This window comes from Rhinolophus hipposideros (genome assembly GCF_964194185.1).
Source record: "Rhinolophus hipposideros genome assembly, chromosome: 17".
Lineage (NCBI taxonomy): Eukaryota > Metazoa > Chordata > Mammalia > Chiroptera > Rhinolophidae > Rhinolophus > Rhinolophus hipposideros.
Window position 1 is genome coordinate 21,612 of NC_138063.1, and position 20,792 is coordinate 42,403.

At 52.6% G+C, this 20,792-nt stretch overlaps 1 protein-coding gene across 1 annotated transcript in view; it reads left to right on the forward strand.

Moving 5' to 3' along the window:
* Positions 1-597: 597 nt before the first annotated feature.
* Positions 598-20,792, forward strand: part of PARD6G (par-6 family cell polarity regulator gamma) — a 54,916-nt gene continuing 34,721 nt past the window's right edge. The window contains exons 1-2 of the mRNA XM_081078628.1: positions 598-705; positions 17,580-17,802. Of these exons, the coding sequence (XP_080934754.1) occupies positions 634-705; positions 17,580-17,802 (295 nt within the window). The 5' untranslated portion in view covers positions 598-633. The remainder of the gene's footprint in view (positions 706-17,579; positions 17,803-20,792) is intronic.

Below are 20,792 nucleotides of genomic sequence, written 5' to 3' on the forward strand. Positions count from 1 at the left end.
CTCCTTACCGGCCGTGCTGGGGAAGCGGGGCGAGCCCTGGAGAGAGAGCGCGGGCACGGCGGCGGGATGAGGTGCCCTGGGTCGGGGGAGCGATGCGTGTTTTCCAGGCTCAGGATTGCACGGAGCAGAGCGCTCAGCCTGGGGGCGGGTCCTCGGAGGCGGGGCGGAGCGCGTCCTCGGGGCGCGGCGCAGAAGGGGCGGGCCCTCGGGGCGCGGGGCGGGGTTTGGAGGAGGGTCCTCGGGGCGCGGGGCGGGGTTTGGAGGAGGGTCCTCGGGGCGCCGGTCCTCGGGGCTCGTGTTGCGGGGGCTCGGGGGCAGGTACTCGTGGGGCGGGTCCTCTGGGGGCGGGGGCTCGGGGCGCGGGGCGGGGATTGGCGGCGGGGGCTCGGGGCGGCGCGCGCCGGCGTCCCCCGCTCCTCTCGCGCGCGGCCGCTGAAGTCCCCGAGGCGCGCGGCCAGCCCAGCTCGGGCCGCCGCACTCCGAGCAGCCCCGCGGCCGGGGAGCGCGGGCCGGGGCCGGGGCCGGGGCCGGGGCCGAGGCCGAGGCCGCGGCGGGGCGCGCCGCCCCCAGCGTCGTTCCGCGGTCCCTGGAGCGGGGGGCGAGGGCCAAGACGGGGTGCGCGGGGCCGGAACCATGAACCGGAGTTTCCACAAGTCTCAGACCCTGCGCTTCTACGACTGCAGCGCCGTGGAAGTCAAGAGCAAGGTGAGCCGGGGCCGGCGGTCTGCGCCCCCTGCGAATGAATGGGCGCCCGCGGGGCTCGGGGCGGTGCGGGGGCGGCCGGCGTCCGCGACGAGGCAGGCGCGCGGGCGCCATCTGGGAGATGCAGGGTCCCGCCGTCTTTCCCGCCCCTCTGCGGACACAAAGCCCGCAACCCGGTGAGGCCAAGGCACCCGGAGGGCCAGAGCCACCGGCCGGGCCGCGCGGGCTTCGGACCCTCCGCGGGAGCGGCTCTTTTGTTCCACGGGCGGGAAGCGCACGGCGAGCCGCACGGTGGCGGGGCCTCGGGGGCCCGGGACGGGGGCGGGCTCTGAGCGCGTCGCCTCCCTGGCGGAGAAGCGTCGGAACCGGCGCGGGGAAGACCACAGGCGGCCCCCGCGCGCCCCAGGCCCAGCCTCCCCGGGCGCGCGGGGCCGACGGCTCCTCCCGCTGCCGGCGCCCGGCCCGAGCGTGCCCGAACTTGCGGGCAGCTGTGCGCGCTTGGGCTGCTGGCTGATAGGATCTGGCGCTTCTGCTCTTTGCGGGGGCGGCTCCTTCGCCCCAGACGCTTTTGTCTGCAAGGGTCTCTGTGGGGTACCCCACAGGCAGATAAAAACCTGCAGTTGTTTGGGGTCCTGGAGAAGGGGGCCCTGCGGGCCTTGGGCTGACTGCTGCTTGGAGCCGGCCCTCCCTTCCTCTCGGCGCCCCCTGCCCGCCGTAAACCTGGGCGGAGCAGCCTGAGTGCTGGGAGGGCGGGGCCGGACGGTGGGCTCGGATCCCACCTGCGCGCACCCTGGAGACGCCGCGGGGGTGTGTGTACCTGACGGGTCTCTGGGGAGAGGAGTCCAGCGGCCCCCGGACCTGGGCTGCCCCTTCCGGCATGGCGGGGTGGGGGTCCTCCGGGTGGGTGTGTGGGTGTGGGTGTGGGTGGGTGTGTGTGTCAGTGTCAGTGTCAGGGGCGGGGGGTCGAAGCTGCAGTGAGTTGCTGGATTTCATTCTCATCTTCACTCTCACGGATTTTTTATGAACCCCTAGTTTCTAATAAGGTCGCACCGTTCCCCCAGTGCTAATTCTGTGACCCTCGCCCCCCCTTTAGCCCGGGAGTGCCCCACCCCCCATATCACATGGGCCTGCTGAGTCGCGTGGGAAAAGAACCGCCAGGCATGAGTGGGAGTCCTAAATAATTGTCTGTTTCTTTAGCTCTGTGGGAATGTGGCTTCTTAGAGCTCCTTGTCCACTACAATAGCCACTGAGCACGTGCGGTGATTAACTTTTTCACTTTTTACAAATTTCGAGATCATAGATTCCCAGACAGTTGTGGGAAGAAAAATAGGGAGACTCCTCAAAGGTGACATCAGTGTCAGACCCAGGATCTTAGCGGACGTGTTGGCATGTGCTGAAGTCAACACTTTTGTCGCATGCACATTCCTGTTGAGAGACGAGGGCTTCTGTCACAGTGGCCACCTGATTCCAGCCTGCGCTCAGTTGTCGTAGCCACATTCCCGCTGCAGTGCAGCTGCCTGATCAGACGCACAACTCCAGGGGATAAAGGTGGAGGAGACGCCCTTCCCAGGCCTTGTCAGGCAGCTCTGGACTGCTGGCCCCATGCAGGCCGCTGGGGGCTGGAGAGTAAGCCTGTCTTTGCCTCTCCTTGGGGGCTGGGGGCTGTGGGTGTGCTGGTGGCCCAGTGGGGTGTCTCAGGACACCCTGATCCGGGGTTCAAGTTCATTTGCTGTGAATGCTCCCCTGGAGGTTGAGTAGCAGAGCCAGAGTTTTAGTTGAATTTGGGACCACCCCTGCAAGGGCCACAGGGTCCCGCCCTTGCTAGGCTGCTTGGTTCTACATCCCCTACCCCTTTTGGAGGATGGGTTTGCCTTACTACGTATCCATAGGGTTCACATGGCTCTTCCCTTGGTAACACCCTTCCCCAGAAACTGTAAGAGCTAATATTAGCTCCCATGCAGTCCATCTCTGCAGGGATCCTTTACTTCTGTTGTCAAAATACAGGACGCAAAACTTTACAACAATGATGTGTTCGCTTAACCTAAGTGTAGCTCCATAACACATTGATTTGTATGTAGGAAAATGGTGCTAGGGGGCTGAGTCCAGATGGTTCTGCTACCCCTACCCTTGTGAGCTTTCAGGCAAGTCATTTAACTTTTCTCAGCCTCGGTTATTCATCTGTGAAATGGGCATGTACCTGTTCTGCTCCCTCCCAAGACCAGATGGGATGACGGGTGTGAAAGTGCAGCACCTACAGTCATAGAAGTGACTCACCTGTGTGTGTCAGCTACAGGTGGCTCAGGGCTCTGCTGAATTTCAGAGCAGTGAGTCTGAAAAATCACCTCTGATTCTCTCAGAATGTTTGGTGTCAGCCGTCTGACAGCTGGTCAGTTCCCAAAGCCTTGGGGACATTATCTTGACCTGGTTTCTCTCCACCATCGTGTCACTTCTTACACTTCCCCAAACGTTTCTGTCTTACTCGCTGCGATCCCGATTCTGACATTAGGGCCACCATTTCCCCATTTACTTTGTCTTCAGCCTCTGCTCCGGGAGACCTGCAGTAGGAGGAAGGGGCTGTGCAGGTGTCTGGGGAGAGTGTTGCAGGCCAAAGGGAGCAAGTCTTGGCCCACCAGAGGGTGGAAGGAAAGCCAGTGCTGGGGGAGGGTCTGCAGGGGTGGAATACCTGGGGACGACTTGTCATTAGAGGAGAAGATAGAAAGTGACACAGTGGCCCTGAGAATTTGGCCAGCCTTAGCTACATGAGTGCCTGGTCAGCCTCACCAGCGTCTGCGCGGCCGGAAAGCTACAGGGAGGTTGTCCTCCCGTCTCAGCAGTGTGCTCCACCCGGATCCACCCTCTGCTTCGGGCCGGGGATTTGGTCCTACACCGATCTCATCCACGGTCCCTTGCTGTCCCCAAAATGCTTTGTCTAAGAGTTTTCCTGTCCTGCCGACTCTCTCCTGCAAAGCCCACCCCATGCCTTCCCCAGGCCGACTTCCTCTGTCCTCTGACCCCATTTCTATGTTTCCCTCATCTTGAGGCTCTTGTCACAGTGCTGGCACAGGGTTGTTTTTCAGAGCAGGGACCCAGGACCGTGTTTACACTCACAGGGCTTGTGGCTATTGTGTTTGGGGGAGAATAGCACTAATAGAAGGTTTTAATGCAGGTTTTGTTGCTTTGTTTAAATAACGTTGGAGGCTTGTTTGGATTCTAAACAAATACATTGTCCATTGGAGAAGTATTAGAAACCATTTCAGGCGCAAAGGGACGTAATTCTCCTGTCCAAAGGTGAGTCGCTGTGCAGGGCTGCCCCGTGTCCTCTGCACCCTTTTCATGCTCTCATCTGTGTTTTATAGAAACAGGGTCAGATATCGTAGGCGTGTTACTCTGTGGCCCTCATTCCCCCTTCAACTCAACAGTGTAGTGCAAATGTTTTCTTCTGTCGTAAATATTTTTAGAAAACATATTTTTAAAATGACTACATAGTATTCCATCTTACATGTAAACCATAATTAATTTAACCAATATCCCATTTGGGTTATTTCCAATTTTCTCTATAATAAACAATGCTGTGAATAACATCTTTATATTTAACTCTTTATATAAATATACAAAGTATATAAAGAATACCGATTCTATTAAAGCAGTGCAGAGCACACATTCCTAGAAGTGAAATGACTGGGTGAACAGTATGCGTGTTTTTAAGGCTTTGAATACACGTGGCTGAGTTTTCTTACAGAAAGTCTCTCTCACGGTTTATACGCCCCGTCCCGCACCTGTGCCCCCGTCTCTCATCTCCCTCCAGCACTACTTTTCCGCTTCTTTCCCAATCAGATCAGTGAAACGCTGTCCCGTACCCTTGATTTGTATTCGTGTGTACGAGAATTGAACGTTTTCATGTCTGTTTCTTCCCTGCCCCCTTCCTTCTGTTTGTGCTCATGTTTTTTCTGCGTTCACGGAGCTGCTTGTCCAGTCGGTACAGGTGCTTGTAAGTCCGTGTGTCCCCCGTCCCAAGTCTTGTCTCTGGCTGAGGCTGTTGGCTGCCTGGACACGCCCTCTGTCAGGTGGGGTGGCTGCGCCCTTGCCTTCTGTGGGCGGGTTGAGAACTGCCTGACACAGTTTGACTCACCTGTGTGTGTCAGCTACACCCTTTTAAGGTCACGGTTTTCTTGTATCTGTGCATGTCTGTGTTCAAACAGGTTCGGTGACTATATTTGGGAAGTTGTACCCTAGGAGACCACTCAGGGACCAGGTGGAGGTGTCATGTGGGCACTGCAGGGGTCGCTGGCAACCTCCCTGGCCTGTGAGCAGCAGAAAGGCCTGTGCAGCTTCCTGGGGGCACCCCAGCTAGCCAGCAGTTCCAGCCCTTTCCTGGGACCCATGGTATCTCAAGTCTCCCAATTTTAGGGAAGGGAAGGACTGTCAGGAATTGGAAGATGCGACCATTAAGGTATGAATCACGTCCAGAAGGAGCAAAAAGGGAGAGTATCCTGACCCTTTCCCACGAAGGACCTCCTGGATCTTTAGGGGAAGCAGGGAGGGGCTGGGATTGATGACAGAAGCACCCACGGCAGGTGGTCAGGTGTCCTGAGGGGTCTGGGAGTCACCTGTGTCCAGTTGGCTGTTGACATGTTGACTGGCTCCCCACTTCCTTTTGGCAGATTTCTAATGGCAGCCTGGGGCAAGGTGGGAGCTGCTATGCCCCTTTTAGCCCCAACACACACCCTGTAGCCCTCCCCTGAGGCTGTTCCTAGGTGTAGAGATGGTTCACAAGTATTTCTTAAAATTTTTTTAACCGCCCACTCCAACGTATGTATTTATATGCCAGGCACTGTTCTAAACACATTGTGAGTACAGGTATAGTTCATTAATCCGTGTCACAACACCATGATACAGGTTCTGGGGTCAGTCCCATTCCACGGGAGACAGCCATGACATCCAGGGCATCTCACTAAGCCACCCAAGGCAGTGTGGATCCAGGCCTCTCCACAAACTGCCTGCAGCCCCTGACCACGCCTCCCCAGACAGCCATGGAGACCCCAGCTCACGCTGCGTGTGAGACCCCAGCCGTCTACGTCTGCCACCATCTCGCAGCACGGCCTGAAGGCACGTCTTCTACCCATCAATCGCTCTAAACGTCTGCTCTACCATCCAGTCTTTTATTCACTTGCTCAACAAGTGCTATGCACCAGACCTGGGCCTCATGCTGGGCTGCAAAGTGGCCAAGACCGACAGTGTCCCCACCTTAAAAGATATGGTCCAGTGAAGGTTCGCTCGGGAAATGACCACATTTGTTGGTTAATAAATCAAAACGAATCAGGAAGAGACTCTTGGCCTCACAGAGCGTAAGGTCCCCACCACTGACGTGTGAAGGGCTCTCAAAGGCGTTTGACGCTGTGGTCTGAATCGCTGCTCTCCTTCTGTGCTTGGCTTTCCTCTGTCCATGCCAGCTGCTGTGGGCCCTGATGGTGGCTGGTGGGCCAGGCAGCGAGGAAGGTGGAAGCGTGGGCCTGGTGCTAACTGACAGGTTGCGGGACTGATGACGGTGGGCAATCTTCCCTTTAAAAAGTGCCTGAGTTTCCCACGTGGAGTGGAGACCACCACCCCCAGCAGCCTCAGGCGTGGTGCATGTGGAGACGCGTGCAGCCTGGGAGTTGGCCTGTGTCACCCGCAGCTCACACCTGTGCACACCTAAGCAGGTTGAGGGTCACTGTGCAGCGGACTCCTGCTGAGGGAGCGTCACACTGTGACTCTCGTCGGTCAGACCAGGCCACACAGCTCTCTGTGCCTTTACTGCTGAGGCATGACATGGAGTACTGATTGGTCCAGACGTTCCCCCTCGAGTCTCTTTTGGGGACATGTGCTGTTAGTTGTGGAAGAGCCCACAGGTACCCAACAAGGGCTGTGGGAGAGAGAACTGAGGGTCGTCCAGGTGGTGAGCTGTGCGGGAGGACTTTGGGGACTGGAGTTATGTCAGCATCCTGTTTTCCATGGTGCCCCATCCACAAGTCCTGACCTCACTTCCCTCACTGGTCTGGACCGATAACGGGGTGTTGCTATGGGAGAAAACAAAACTCTGCCGGTAGGGGGTCTGTCACATGGTGGAGGAGGTAGCACTTGGGCCCTGGCCTGAGCTCTTCTCGGGCCCACCAGCAGCCCACAGGTGCAGGCCTGAGAAGGATGCAGGTCCCAGCTGCACACGAACGTGCTCCCTTCATGTGCGAGCTGGCGCAGAGGCTCTGTGTCTTGCCACACGTTGCCCAAGGAGTGCTTTTGTGTGACACGTGTGCTGGGCGAGCCCCACCCCACTGCTCCCTGTGAGCTCAGTGTCACCTGTCCCATCCACCCCTTCCCAAGCTGGGAGCAGTTTTGCAGGGACATGGCCACACTGCTTGTCAGCGGAGCTGTTCTCAGCCCAGGCGGCCCTCAGCACCTGTCCCTTGAGAGTGGACGGGCTGTGTGTGTTTCTGGGCACACAACCGCTGCGTGGAGCATGGTGAAAGCAGCTGCCCCCGGCTCCCATCTCGTGGAGCAGATGCAGGTGGTACGACCTCTCGTCTGTCTCAGTGACGTGTCACGGCTTCGTTGCGGGGAGCATCAGTTTCAAGCCGGGCTTCTGCCAGCCATGCTTGATGCTGCGGACACCTCACGCCTGGGCTGTGGAGAGGCGGCCTGGCGCGTGAGCAGGCTGTCCACTCTCCTGAGCAGGGTGCCAGCTGTAAGTGGCACAGCCAGGTCTCAGACCCTCGGTGCTCCACCTGCTCCATCTCATCCTCATGGTCCTGGGACAGACAGCACCTACCTGCTCCAGATACGCCCTGAAGTCTCGTCTTGACTCCCTCCACCTTCGTCCGCAACCCCCTCGCCCCCAACTCCTGCCACTCCAGGTACCTCTGCCTGAGTAGGTTTCTGCTTCAGGACTGTCCCCTGAAGGCAGCTTCCTGTCCACCAGCGCCCCCCTCACAGCACTTTCCCCCTAGCTGCTAGGTGTCCCAGCTCTGGCTCACACCGCACCCCTACCCCCTGGCCAATGGCCTCTCTGCCCATGCTGTCAGCTGTCCCTTCCCCCATGGGGTGTCCCTGCCCCTGACCTCCCAGTTGGAACTCTCACCCCACCGTTGCAGCTCTTTGGGTTTCATCGGAGTCCCTCCTCTGTTAGCCTCAGTTTCCCTTCACTAGCCTTTGCTGTGGCAGCTTATTGGATCATACGAGGTCTCAGGCTCCTGTTTTCTAAAGTGGTAACGGGGCCACCTCTGGTTGCGTCTGTTGGGGTTACAGACCAGCATGCAAAGCCTGCTGCTGGTCATGCCTCTCCCAGAATGCAAGAGGCCACAGACCATGTTCCCAAAGCTGTGCCCTCCACGCTCAGCCTGCCCCCCACGCCTGCAGTGCTGGGTCTCTGGGTGCAGATCACACGTGTGCCCATAGGCAGCCTCTTGCAGGACGTGGGGCTTGCCTGAGCAGTTCTACAGGTGCTTACGGCTGTGCCATCATCACTCTGCCTCGCGGTGGGTGGATGGGCACAGCAAGGGGCCAGCCCTGCTGTGAGCCCCACCCTGTCTGACTCACAGGTCTGTGGCCCGATGTTAAATTGTCCCAACGTGTCAGCCCGGAAGTCATCCCATGACAGGGTCCCACGCTCCGACAGATGCAGGTGCCTTGTTGGGTGGCAGCCTGTGCTTCCTGATCGTCCCCTAAAGGGAGGTCATTCTACAATTCTCTCTGTGGCGTGGTGTGCATGCATGCTCCTTGGCCCTGTCCCGAAGCCGTCCCAAGGTGCTGGTGTTGACCTACAAATTCACGCTCCTTACATCTTTTCTGATTGGATCCATCCCCCTTTCTGACAGAAGCCCCGACCCTGCTTGAGGTTGCAGGGCTCTGATGGTCTCAAGGGAGTCCATTCTCTGCAGTGATTTGTTCAGAGAGGGCCATGTGACCCGCCCCATTGAGAGGGAGGGTCCTCTTCATCTGACTGTTGTGATCCAGGAAGAGAGAAACATCAGAGCTAACAGCCCACAGAACCATCCAGCACTGTAGTACCTGACGACCCAGAGGCACAGTGAGGTCCTGCTAGTGTGGCCATCGCCCTCGGCCCTGCTGTGGGGGAACTGCTCCCACCCTCTGTCCTTAGAATCCTACCTGTGTCTTGCCGTCTCTCCGTTCGTAATTGCACATTTGCACGTATGATTGCTATTCACCATCGGGCTTTCAAACCATCAGCCCCATGAAAACACCCAAATTAGTGCAAGGCCCTGCCCATAAAATTCTGTTGAATGAATGAATCCTGAAAACTCGCCCATAGCGTGACTGCTGGGTAGGGAGCTGGGCCAGTGGAACGGAGCCTGGGCCCAGCCCCAGATGCCCCTGCCTCCCGCCCAGTGCCTCCCTGGGCTGCTCTGCTGCACCCAAGCATTTGTCGACCTAGTTGGGATCGCACTGTAGATTCAGCTGTAGATTCAGCTCCGTGTCCAAGATACAGCTTTCACTTCCTGTCCTGTACAGGCTTTCTGAGGCATTAGCTCTGTTGGCTTCATCATATGTCACCCCGGGAATGAGCCCCGTCTGTTTGGTGAGATTTTACTGTTTCCATTTTCCACTGTCGTAAATATTTGGATGAACATTTTCCATCGGAATGCCTGTGCTTCTGATGACCTACTACGGTTGCTCTCACCTGGCAGGCTGGAGCTGGGGCTGCACACAGTCGCCCCGTGGGCGGGAGCCTCTGTTGGGGCTCGGCCTTGGTGGGGGCGGCTGGCGCTTCGGGTCGGGGCTTCTGGGCCGTTCTCCCAGCAGCGAGGGCTCGAGAGCTGCTGCGGTCCCCAGAGTCACGAGTGTGCGTCACTGTAGCCCTGTGTTGTAAGACAGACTTCAGTTCCCGGGGCGTCCATGTGAGGAGGGCCTCGCAGTCCCCTGAACGCCCCTCGGGAGCACCTTTTATCCGAGATAAGCACAGCCTTTGACAACCGGGAGACCACCCCAGGAATCCAGTGCCCAGGCCATGCCAGGGAGCAGTCGGAGGGTATCGGAACAAGAAGATTGAGTGTCCAGCACCCTCCTTGGCCCCTCGAGATTAGGGCAGTTTCAGGACAGCTGGGAGGACTCTAGCCCTGAGGACTTTTTAAATAAAATACTGCAACCCCAGGAATTCTGTGGGGAGTCAGGACCAGCTGTGTGGCCGTTTGGCAGGCAGTTTCCTGAAACCTCATGGCACGGGGCTGCAGGTGAGGTAACAGGCCAGTCCCCTAAGCCCCATAGCAGTATTGCGGAGGCAGCCCTCCAGAACGTGCAAGGAGACCCCGGTGGCCCTGTGTGGTGATGGCCTGTGTCCCTGGCCCTCCCCTTTCCCCAAGCACTTACCACCTTCTTCCTGTATGATTAGGTATTCGTCGCTTTTACCGCTTATTGTGTCTTCCACACTAGGCTCTGTGCACTGAGGACAAGCGATTTTCTGTTTTGTTCACTCACTTGCCCACTGTGTAGAATAATGCTGGTGCTTAGAGCCCTTCGGTCAAATGTGAGCAGGAGTGAAAGCAGGGTCACAGTTTGCACTCACCATTCCTTCAGCAAATGTCTTTAGACCGCCTCCTGCATGCCAAGGTCAGTGGGGGTGACATGAAGACCACACTTTTCTTTTACAACCGTAAAGGCCCGCACAGGCCAGTGTCGGAAAGCATATGGTCAGTAAGTTCCTTCTTGGCAGTGTGGAGAAGTGAGGTCAAGTAAGAAGACACATGTCACTTAACGCGACACTTTTGTACAAGTGTAATGGTGCTTTGGTCGTTCTTGGTGTCTCATGTGATTACACTTCCTTCTTGGGAAAGTCATTTGGAAACAACCTGTTTTTTTTTTTTTTTTCCAAGAAAATTCTCAGCACCTTCAGGTAGCCACTGAGTTTCATTGAGACCATGTGAGCCTTTGTGTCTTTCAAACTGGCACTTACGGTGGAGTGGTGATGTATGAAATGAAGTCACAGCCAGTGCCCTGCTGGCTTCCTGCAGACAGTGGGGTTTATAAGCTTAAAGATCCTCAGGTCACCCGTTTGCTCTTCTGTTCACAAAGATTCACTGAAAGCCTTCTTGGTTGTGCCTGTGAAAACATCTTCACTTCTGTGCTGACACGTGGCATTTGCTTCAGATTGATGGGACCAGGCGGACGTATGCAGAGCAGTGAGGTGCTGGCAGGTGCCGTCCCTGACGCCATGCTCACGTCTCCTGACTTCCTGTTCTGTGACTGTCAGCCAATGCTAATCTATTTAAACCATAGAGTTCTATTTGAAACTGAGGAACAGAAATTTAAGTGGTTAATTCCTTGAAGATTTGAGTGCTTGCTGTATACCAGGGCTGCACCTGGCTGGAGCCAGCAGGCTGCTCTCACTGGCGGGTCCAGCCGTGAGCTGTGGCAGCTGTTCAAAGAGTAATTCAACATTGCTGCTGCTTGGGGTTGGGGAGGTGTCGTAGAATGACCCACTTACTAAGTAGATTTTAACTGGTAAGGGCTCTTCCGTAGTGCCTCGCTCCCGTGGCCTTGCCTGGTGAGTCACCAGGAGCCAGGTGACTTAACCTTTCTCAAGTTTAGAGCATCTGTGAGTCAAAGATACCTTCTCCCCAGGAACAAGAGCATCCAGCAAAAGGATGTTTTCAAAAAATAGCCGATCAGTGAAAAACTCAGCGTAGAGTGGTGAGGACAGCATGCTACTGGTCATGTAGAAAAGCTGATGTACAGATATGTACACAGCTCACATCTGTAGTTTCATGTGCAGCGTGGGTTCCTGTGGGGAGGGCGGTGGGGGTCTTAACTGAAAAGCTTTTGAATTTTGAGCTGTGCGGTTCTATTCCTACTCAAACAAAAAAGAGCTGCCCTAGGTGGGACTGAAACGGCCCCAGGACAGGTGAGCTCTGGGCTCCAGATGGCCCCTTAAGTGTCATTCCAGACACTAGACCTTGTTTTTCTTCCTGGTTTCCTTTTTTTCTATCACAAATCCTCCTGGTTTCTCCAGGCTGTGTCCACAGACACATGTGCTCAACTTTTCTGACCTTGGTTTGAGTGCAGAAGAAAGAATGCTTTTTTTGAAAACACCACAGTAATTCGAGGAAGTGACAGAGGAGGATAAAAACTCAGAGTTGGAGGTCTTTCCTCCTCTGGTTTGATTCCGTTTTTCTGTGAAAATCAGCGTGAAGGGGGAGGTGAGCTGAGGGCACTTGTCTCAGACACTGTGGCAAAGTTGACTGCGAGTGATTTCACCTGTTGGTTTTAGTTTTGGCTGTGTACCTTCATGAAGAGGACAGTTCATCTCTCCCAAGAGGTTTGAGATTACAAATGATGTGTGTGTCTCCTGTCCCCAAGTAGCTGTTAGAAATACAACCACGTGTGAGCGTTTAGTTCTCGCCTTTTCCTCAGGTGACAGAAACAGTGATTAGTTGGTGCTCCCAACCCACCTTTAGGAAATCAAGGGACATCACATGGGGTTCAGGCCCTCAGGGTCCTCCCTAGTTCCAAAGACAACAGTGAAAGGACATAAGTAACAAGAAAATACTATTTATGATTTCCCTCCTCTCCCCTTTGATATTCGTGGGACAGGAGGAAGGCGGCTGCTTTGGCTAACTCAGAAGTGGCCCTGCAGCCTCCTTGGGGCTGGCACTGGGAACGTCTGCATCTTAATCACCACACATGTGCCTGCCGTTTTATCGTTTGTATGTGAGTGAGTTTAAGAGGAAACCTGGGGACCATTTTTCAAATGGAGGATGGACCTTCGGGCTGGCTAGGAGTAGGAGCAGCGTCATGTGCTGGTGGGGCACTAAGCTATTTCCAGCTTGAAATGCAGGAGCTACCCGGCCCTGGACAGGTGTGCCCTCTCTGAGTCCACACGTCCAGCGGGGCAGCTTGGGGGTGGTCGTGGGCATGAAGACAGTGGGTCAGATCTGACATGCGCACAGACCAAGCCTTTCCAAAGTGGATTTGCTTGAACATATGGGTAAGTGGAGAGAGACTTCCTGAGGTAGCAAGGAAAAGAAAAGTTTGCATCCTTAGTATTTTTAACCTGGAAATAAGAAGTGATCATGGTAATGACTCATTCCTGGCGTCACATGACATTGAATGATGAACACAGGTTTCTATTGCTAGAGCCTTGGGCCTCAGAAATAGTCATCTGAAGTTTTAGTTCCAGACTTGGACCAGAGGGACTGAGGCCCTTTTGCACTTTGGGGTCAGGGCGGAGATGGGAGTGTGAGAGAAGGCACCTTGTACGCTGCTCGGAGCGCCTGCCCTCTGTCCTCCTTAACCGTCAACACTGTGGGACCAATTGGAACTGGAAAAGCTTGCCCTGCCGGCTAGGACTGCTGTCACTTCCTGTTTGTCCTCTGCAAGGCCCAGCGGTAATGGGGGGCCTTCCCAAGTCCTTCAGTCGTCGCCTTCTAAACTGATGTGTGCTGACAGCAGAGGGTTGTGTCCTTGGTCCTCGGGGTACCGTTCTGGAGACACAGCAGCTCCTCTGCCTACCTGCCTACCTGCTAGGGTTCCCGTGTTTCTGATGATGGCCTTCAGTCAGCCTTCAATTGGCTATTGCAAAAAATTATTCTTTAAGGTGAAAAATGGAAAAAAAATAGCTCTGTGAGCTCTAACTGACATAAAATAAAAATTATCCCTTTGGAGTATAAACTCAGTAGTGTTTAGTACCTTCACAAGTTGTGTGGTTGTGGCCATGGTCTAATTGTAGAGATTTCCTTTACCCCAAAAGGAGACCTCGTACCCATTAGCAATCATTCTCAATGCCTTCCTACCCCCGCCCCTGGCAACCACTAGTCTCCTTTCTCTGTGGATTTGCCTGCTCTGTACATTTCATAAAAATAGAGTCACACAACATGTGGTCCTTTGTGTCGAGTCTCTTTCACTCAGCGTGACGTTTTCACAATTCATCTTGGTCGTGGCGTGTGTCACTGCTTCATTCCTTGTTCCTGCCAAATAATATGCAGTCATAAGGATTCACCATGTTTTGTTTATGACAGGAGGTCATAACCTCATTGTTTTGCGTGTAGGTATCAAGCCAGCACCAGTTGTTAAGAAGACTTGTTCTTTTCCACAATTGAATTTTCCAGGCATTCTTATCAGAAATCAATTGGTCACAAACGTAAGCTTTTTCTTTTACAGACTCCCAATTTGAACCTAGTGATTACATGTGTATTAATGCCAGCACTGCACTGTAAGGTTTGAAACTGAAAAGCGTGAGTCCTCCAACTCTGTTCTTCTTTTTCAAGAATCTTCTGAATTTTTGGGATCCCTTGCGTTTCTGTAAAAATTTTAGGAATAGCTTTCCAATTATTGCAAAAAAGACAGCTAGGATTTTAATCGGTGTTGAATTGAATCTGTGATCAAGCTGGGGAGCATTCCATCTTCACAATATTAAGTTTTCCCATCCATGAACATCAAATACCTTTCCTGGTTTTAAGGCCTTCAGTGGTCCTTCTATTCCCTGAAGACATCTGCTGGTATCTCGGAGGAAAGTACTTGGAAAAGGGGACTTACTAGATACCTGTAGTTAGTATATTAGAAACGAAGAGTGACATGGCCAATATTTTGACAGGTTTACTTCGTGAATGAAAGGCTGTTCTGTTTTGGTTTATCCTGCTCAGATGTCCGCAAATGCACTCACATCATTTAGGATGCCTTTCATTTTTCAACAATGTTCTGTACTCTGTAGTTTTTAGTGTACAAATGTTCTCCCTTCTTTTGTTACATTTATTCCTAGGTATTTTTATCCTTTTTGATGACATTTTAAATCATATGATGTGACAACTCTGGAAATACGAAAATGGAAACACATACCAGACATAATAGACTTTAAAATAAAGGCTATAACAAGAGAGAAAGGACGTTTCATATGCAGTAGCCAAGATGTGGAAGCAACCTAAGTGTTATCCATTGATAGACAAATGGATAAAGAAATTGTGTACACACACACACACACACACTGGAATATTACTTGACCATAAAAAAAGGAATGTTACCATTTGTGATAACATGGATGGATCTACATAGAGGGTATTATGCTGAATGAAATAAGTCAGAATGAGAAAGACAAATAGCATATGATCTCTCTTATATATGGAATCTAAAAAAACAAAATAAATGAACAAACAAAACAGAAACAAACTCAAATACAGAGAGCAAACTGATGGTTGCCAGATGGGAAGGGGCTGGGGGGGTTGGGTGAAAAAGATGAAGGCATTAAGAAGCACCAATTGGTTGTTACACACTAGTGATGGGGACGTGAAATACAGCCCAGGGAACATAGTCAGTAATATTGTAACTCCTGTGTGTGCTGTCACATGGGGCCTAGACCAATCAGGTGGGGGGAATCACACACAAGTTACGTAAATGTCTAACCACCACACTGTATACCTGAAACTAAGTATAATGTTGAATGTCAACTGTATATGGAAAAAAAAAAGCAGTTTAAAGGAATGGTTGAGGTGGTAAATTTTATGTTGTGCATATTTTGGTACAAAAAGAAATTAGGAAAAAAATGCTTGTAGCATATCATATTTCACACCTTGCTCCAAGCTTTGGAGCTCATCAGGAATGTTCCCTACATGACTTGACTGACAGAGCTGACCTCATTATCAAGCAAATCAGAAGTGCTTTGTGTCAGGAAAAAGTCTGAATTCGTTTTCATTTCCAATCACTAGCTTGCATGCCTCAAACTAATATAACCAATATGAGACTGTATGGCAACTGAACTTCAATTTAAAATAAACTTGAAAAATTAACATGGTAAGGCGTATTTTCAGGAAAATTATGAAAAGAACTGAGAAACAAATTGAGGTGCACCTTAAATCAAATGGCAAATGCAGTTGTGACGAGAATATCGCAGATCTGAGTTATTTAGTGATCGCCGTTGGTCATTACCGAGGTTGCAGGATGTGACACAGGCCTAGCAGACGTGTGAGGAAGAGCGGAGGGGGCTTGTGTTCCTCATGAGAATGAGTGCATTGTGCCTATTTGGGGAATCAACTATGAAGTGTGTTTAAAGTCAGAAACACTTGCTAGTTTTATTATGCTTGATTAAACTCTTTAGTTGTAGTGCAGAAGGCACATACTAATAAAAAACGAATTGCTGTGGGAGTGAGCATGTACAGTAGTACCATGGTTTTCGAACGTCTCTGTTGAACATTTCAGTTTACGAATGCCGTAAACCTGGAAGTAAATGCTTTGGTTTCCAACACGCCTCGGAAGTCGAAAATGTCACACAGCTTCTGCTGAGTGCAAGATCCTGAGGCCTAGCTGTCGGCTGTTTTTGAACGTTTCAGAACTTGAAGGTCTTCCGGAATGGATTACGTTGGAAAACCGAGGTACCACTGTATTAGATATATGACACGGGAAAGGAGACAGTTGACTGTCATTGAAATTAACATACATGATGTGAATGGATAACAGAATCTGAAAATAGTCACACTGAACTCATTTGTAGGCTTGATCTCTTGTGTCTTGAAAAGTTCTGCAGCCGTGTGGGCCAGCCAGTGGTGCACATTTGTGATAAACGCCGAGAAGGAAAATGCTGCTTATCTGAAATCATGGAGGGCTCTGATGTGTGGCGCGCGCACACACGCCCTCTCCCCTTAGCGCAGGCAGCCTTCTGGAGCTGTGGGGAACCTTCTAAGTGGCTTTTCCCAAAGCAGTACTTTACCTTGTCCTAGGTTGTGTGCCCGGGGCATTGCAGGGAGGGTGAGGACTTTGTTTCATTTGCTTTTGAAAAGGGGCAGGGACTGGTTCTCAGACCTCTGTGCCAGTTGAGGCTCAGAACTCGGCTGCCTGCCCTGAGCGGAGGGCCACGCCAGCCTGGTTTGAGTTGACTTGCCCTTGACTGAGTGGGATAATGTACAGATGATATAGTGACTAGATATGTGTAAACATTAAGCATTTCATTTTTGTGTATTTTGGAACCAATAGAATTGTTTTTAGTTCCACTGACAAGCACAGCATCTGTCCAGCCTGGTGAGTAAGGTCCCCGTTGCCAGGTGGGGAAACAACAGTGGGGCCTGAGCCAAACAGGCTGAGTTCTTGGTCCCTGGAGAGCTCAGCTCGTGGGAGGTGACCAAGGGTCCTCGCGTCACAGGAGGCCGAGGGCTCTGGAGGGAACTCCGTGTGCATCTGGGCCAGGACTGAGCGTTCCCCAAAGCAGGAAGAGGGCACTGCGTTTTTGGAGAGCCCAGCTCTGTGTTTGGGGCAGTTCAGAGACCAGGCTCAGGTCTCCCTGATATCCGTGAAGCTCCCTGTTTCCAGGTTCCTTTGGGCTTTGTGTGTTTTGCTTGCACAATGATCCTTTTGAAGTGCCACTACTTGGTCCTTTTTAAATGCAAATCATATCAAGTTTCTTCCTTACTTACTATGTTTCTCCAAAAATAAGACCTAACCAGAAAATAAGCCGTAGCATGATTTTTTTCAGGATGACATTCCCTAAACATGAGCACTAATGCATCTTTTGGAGCAAAAATTAGGATAAGACCTGCTCTTACTTTTGGGGAAACACAGTAAAATTGTTCCAGCATTTCCCTTGCCCTCAGCAAAAACTCGGAAGTTCTGATGTCCTTGCTAGTATCCTGTCTCTGGGGATCCGACGTGCCTCAGGGTGCTTTGGACATCTGCCCTAGGGCCCTCAGCAGGTGCTTGCAATTGCCTGTGACCTTGCTCCCCGCAAAGTGTCCTGACCTCAGGACGTGCTGAGTGAGCTGTGCTCTCACCGTTGGTCCCTGGTGTGCTGGCATGAGCTCCGTGAGGACGGGGACGCTGGTCGCTGCTGTGTCCTGGGCCGTGTGGGCTCAGGACACACTTTGTCTCTGGTGGCCGTCCCCGCTGCTCACTCACCCCCATGTCTTGCGTTGTAGTTTGGGGCTGAGTTCCGAAGGTTCTCCTTAGACCGACAAAAGCCGGGGAAGTTCGAAGACTTCTACCAGCTGGTCGTGCACACCCACCACATCGCCAGCACCGAGGTGACCATCGGCTACGCGGACGTGCACGGCGACCTGCTGCCCATCAACAACGATGACAACTTCTGCAAAGCCGTTTCGAGTGCAAACCCTCTGCTCAGGGTCTTCATCCAGAAACGAGGTACCTGCCCAGGGGGCCGGGCGTGCTCGCGTCACTGCCTGAGTTTGCAGTCTTGCCAGCAGAGCCTCACGGTTCTGGGTGTCGCCTGTGATGAGGGTAGAGACAGTAACGCTTGCTGGGTCAGCATGAACCTCTCAGGAGGGCTTACAAATACCTCGCTGATTTTCCACTTAGATAGTGTTGACTTGTGATTTTTTCGGTACTGAAGAAAAACAAATATTGATCCTTTCAGTATTTTAACTACAAGCAGCTTAATTCGGTAACCCAAAAATGCCAGTAAGTTTTGCACTGTCTTCTCAGAGTTGGAAAAACATGTTAGCTTTAAATTCTTCCTTTGGTTGACGTTGGCTCTGACGCCCAGTGTGCTCTAAGTAGCAACAGAGTCATCTTACGTGAGAACCAGTGACAAAGTAGGTTCCTGACTGAAAGGAACCCCACTCTGCTGTCGTGGCAGAGTGGGGCCCGGAGCTGCTCAGAACCACATTCGAGACTCGTTTTCTCATCTCCAAATTCGGAAATCCTCCACGTTTCAAAATAACACAGTTGACCCTTGAATAACAGGGGGGCTACGGGTGCTGACGCCCCCCCCCAACACAGTCGAAAATCCATGTATAGTTTGACTCCCCAAAAACTGAAGTTGTCCCTGGGCACCCTCGGGAGTGGGTTCCAGGACCCCCCCAAGGTAACCAAATCCAAGTGCTCAAGTCCCCACAACCAGTGGCGAGATCAGAGCATAGTCGGCCCCCCACGTCCGCGGACTCCCAACCACAGATCAGAAACACACAGGTATTTATTGAAGTGAGCACGCGTACCCGTTCAAACCTATGTTGTCCGAGGGTCAGCTGTACTGAGGGAAAGAACCACCGAGGTGAAGCTGGATGTTCAGAAAGTGGTATTTTGATTGACGTGCTGATGACTGTCCCTCCTGTCCCCGCTGGCCCTCCAGGAGCACAGTGGCCATGGGGACACTGCACAGCGGCAGTCACAGTACCGTAGTCACTGCTGGCAGGAGGGAGACGGGTCTCAGTCTCTCTGGGCAAGCAGGGTGGCTTTGCAGAGGGACAGCCTGAGCAGGGACTAGAAATAGCTGCAATGACGTCCAGGTGCAAGGCCCTCGGGAACGTGAGAGACGGGCCCAGCCTGGGAAGTGTGTGGAGGCCGGGCCTGCTGTCCATTACCCATTCACCTGGCAAGTCCCCATGAGGCGAGTGAGCGGCTTCCACAGGGCGCCCAGGTGGTCTGGCCACTGGTCAGCGCTCTGCGTGCTGGTCACTGCTGTCCTCTTGTTTGTGCTGATGGCAGGGAAAGTGCAGAGAGGTAACGGCTGGTCCCTGACCTCGCTTTAGACTGTTCTCTGGCACAAGATCAGAGAGCTTTGCATCTGCCGTGCCAGCTGAGTCTAGCTGTCCTGCCGATGCCACCGAGACATCGACACAGCTGTGACTTCCTCACAGAGGCATCAGGACCCTCCCCTGCCTGCACTGCAGCTTCCGTGCCCCCTATTCTTTTCCACATCCCCTGCTGCCCTCCCATCACGTGGGCATGTGTTCACTTGCCACCCTCTCGGGAGGGCCTAGCACCACTGAGCTCGAGTCCCCTCTGCCCGATGTCCTTTACATTTATTAATCACTCTCAGGGCTGCCTTGTCCCCTGCCCCAATCCTGCGTCTGCAGCTCTGCCCTAGCCACCCCAGCTCATGGCGCCTGCTCGTCAGGGCCGTGTCATCTGTGCTGCAGAAAAGCAGCCTCCACTGCATGTGGGGCGCGACAGAAGGTGCTCTTTGCCCTTGGAGAGGACTTACTAGTGACACTTGGCACCCTGTGCTGTGGATTCACTGAATCTGAGGGGACACAGGAAGCTCTAGGTTTGTGTTTGCAAGGGTGACTGCGTTAGCTCCCCATGGACCGCTCAGACCACGCAGCCCCTCCAGCGAGGCCCTGCACCCTTTCCTCTCTAGTGACTTAGTGACGTCCCTTCCTTCCTATGCCATCTGGGAAGAATCCCGAAGTTCGGCGACCTGACTGATGGTTCCTCACCCTCTTGTTTTCAGCATGAGCCTGTCGCTTCCAGCCCCTGCCTTTCTCTGTCACATGACAGCCAGGAGCTTGGGAGACCTCAGGTCAGACCTTCCCTCTAGCACCTTCTCATTGGCTCAATGAGCAATGAGCCCCATGTTCTCATCTATAAAATGGGAGAGCAGCACCTTCATCAGGGTGTTTTCAGGCTTAAATACCGTTTCCCCAAAAATATGACCTAGCCAGACAATCAGCTGTAATGCGTCTTTTAGGATAAAAAAAATTAATATACACCCGGTCTTATATTTTAGTAAAATAATTCTGGGTCTTATATTAATTTTTGTTCCAAAAGACGCATTAGAGCTGATTGTCCAGCTAGGTCTTATTTTTGGGGAAACACAGTACAAACCAAAGTTAAAGTAATTCTAGATTAGAGAATAATAATCGTTTGTTTCTTTAAATTTGCTAATTTCTTAAATCATGTAGAGGACAAAAAGTGCAGTTCCAAACCACTGTTACCATAATACCGGCTTTTGTAATTGCCCAGGTATTTGCCTTTACTGAGATTTTTATTTCTCCAGTCAGCTTCCAGTTACTGTCTAAGTCCTCTCATGTCACCTACGAGACTCCCTTATGCATCTCTTGGAGGGCAGGTACAGTGGTACAGACTCCTCAGTTTTTGTCTATCTGGGAATGTCTGATTTCTCACCTACTTTTGAGGGACAGTTTTTCTGGATGTAGGATTTGTGGCTGGCAGCTTTTTCTTTTCGAGCTTTTTCTTTTCACATTTTGACTGTATGGCCCACTGCCTTCTGGCCCCTAAGTGTCTGATGAGAAATGGGCAGTTTGACCAAGGATCCCTTGTATGTGATGAATTGCCTTTCTCTTGCTGCTTTCAAGATTCTCCCTTTGTCTTTGTCTTTTTGAAAGTTTGGTTATAGTGTGTCTCAGTGTGGGTCTCTTTGAGTTCATCGC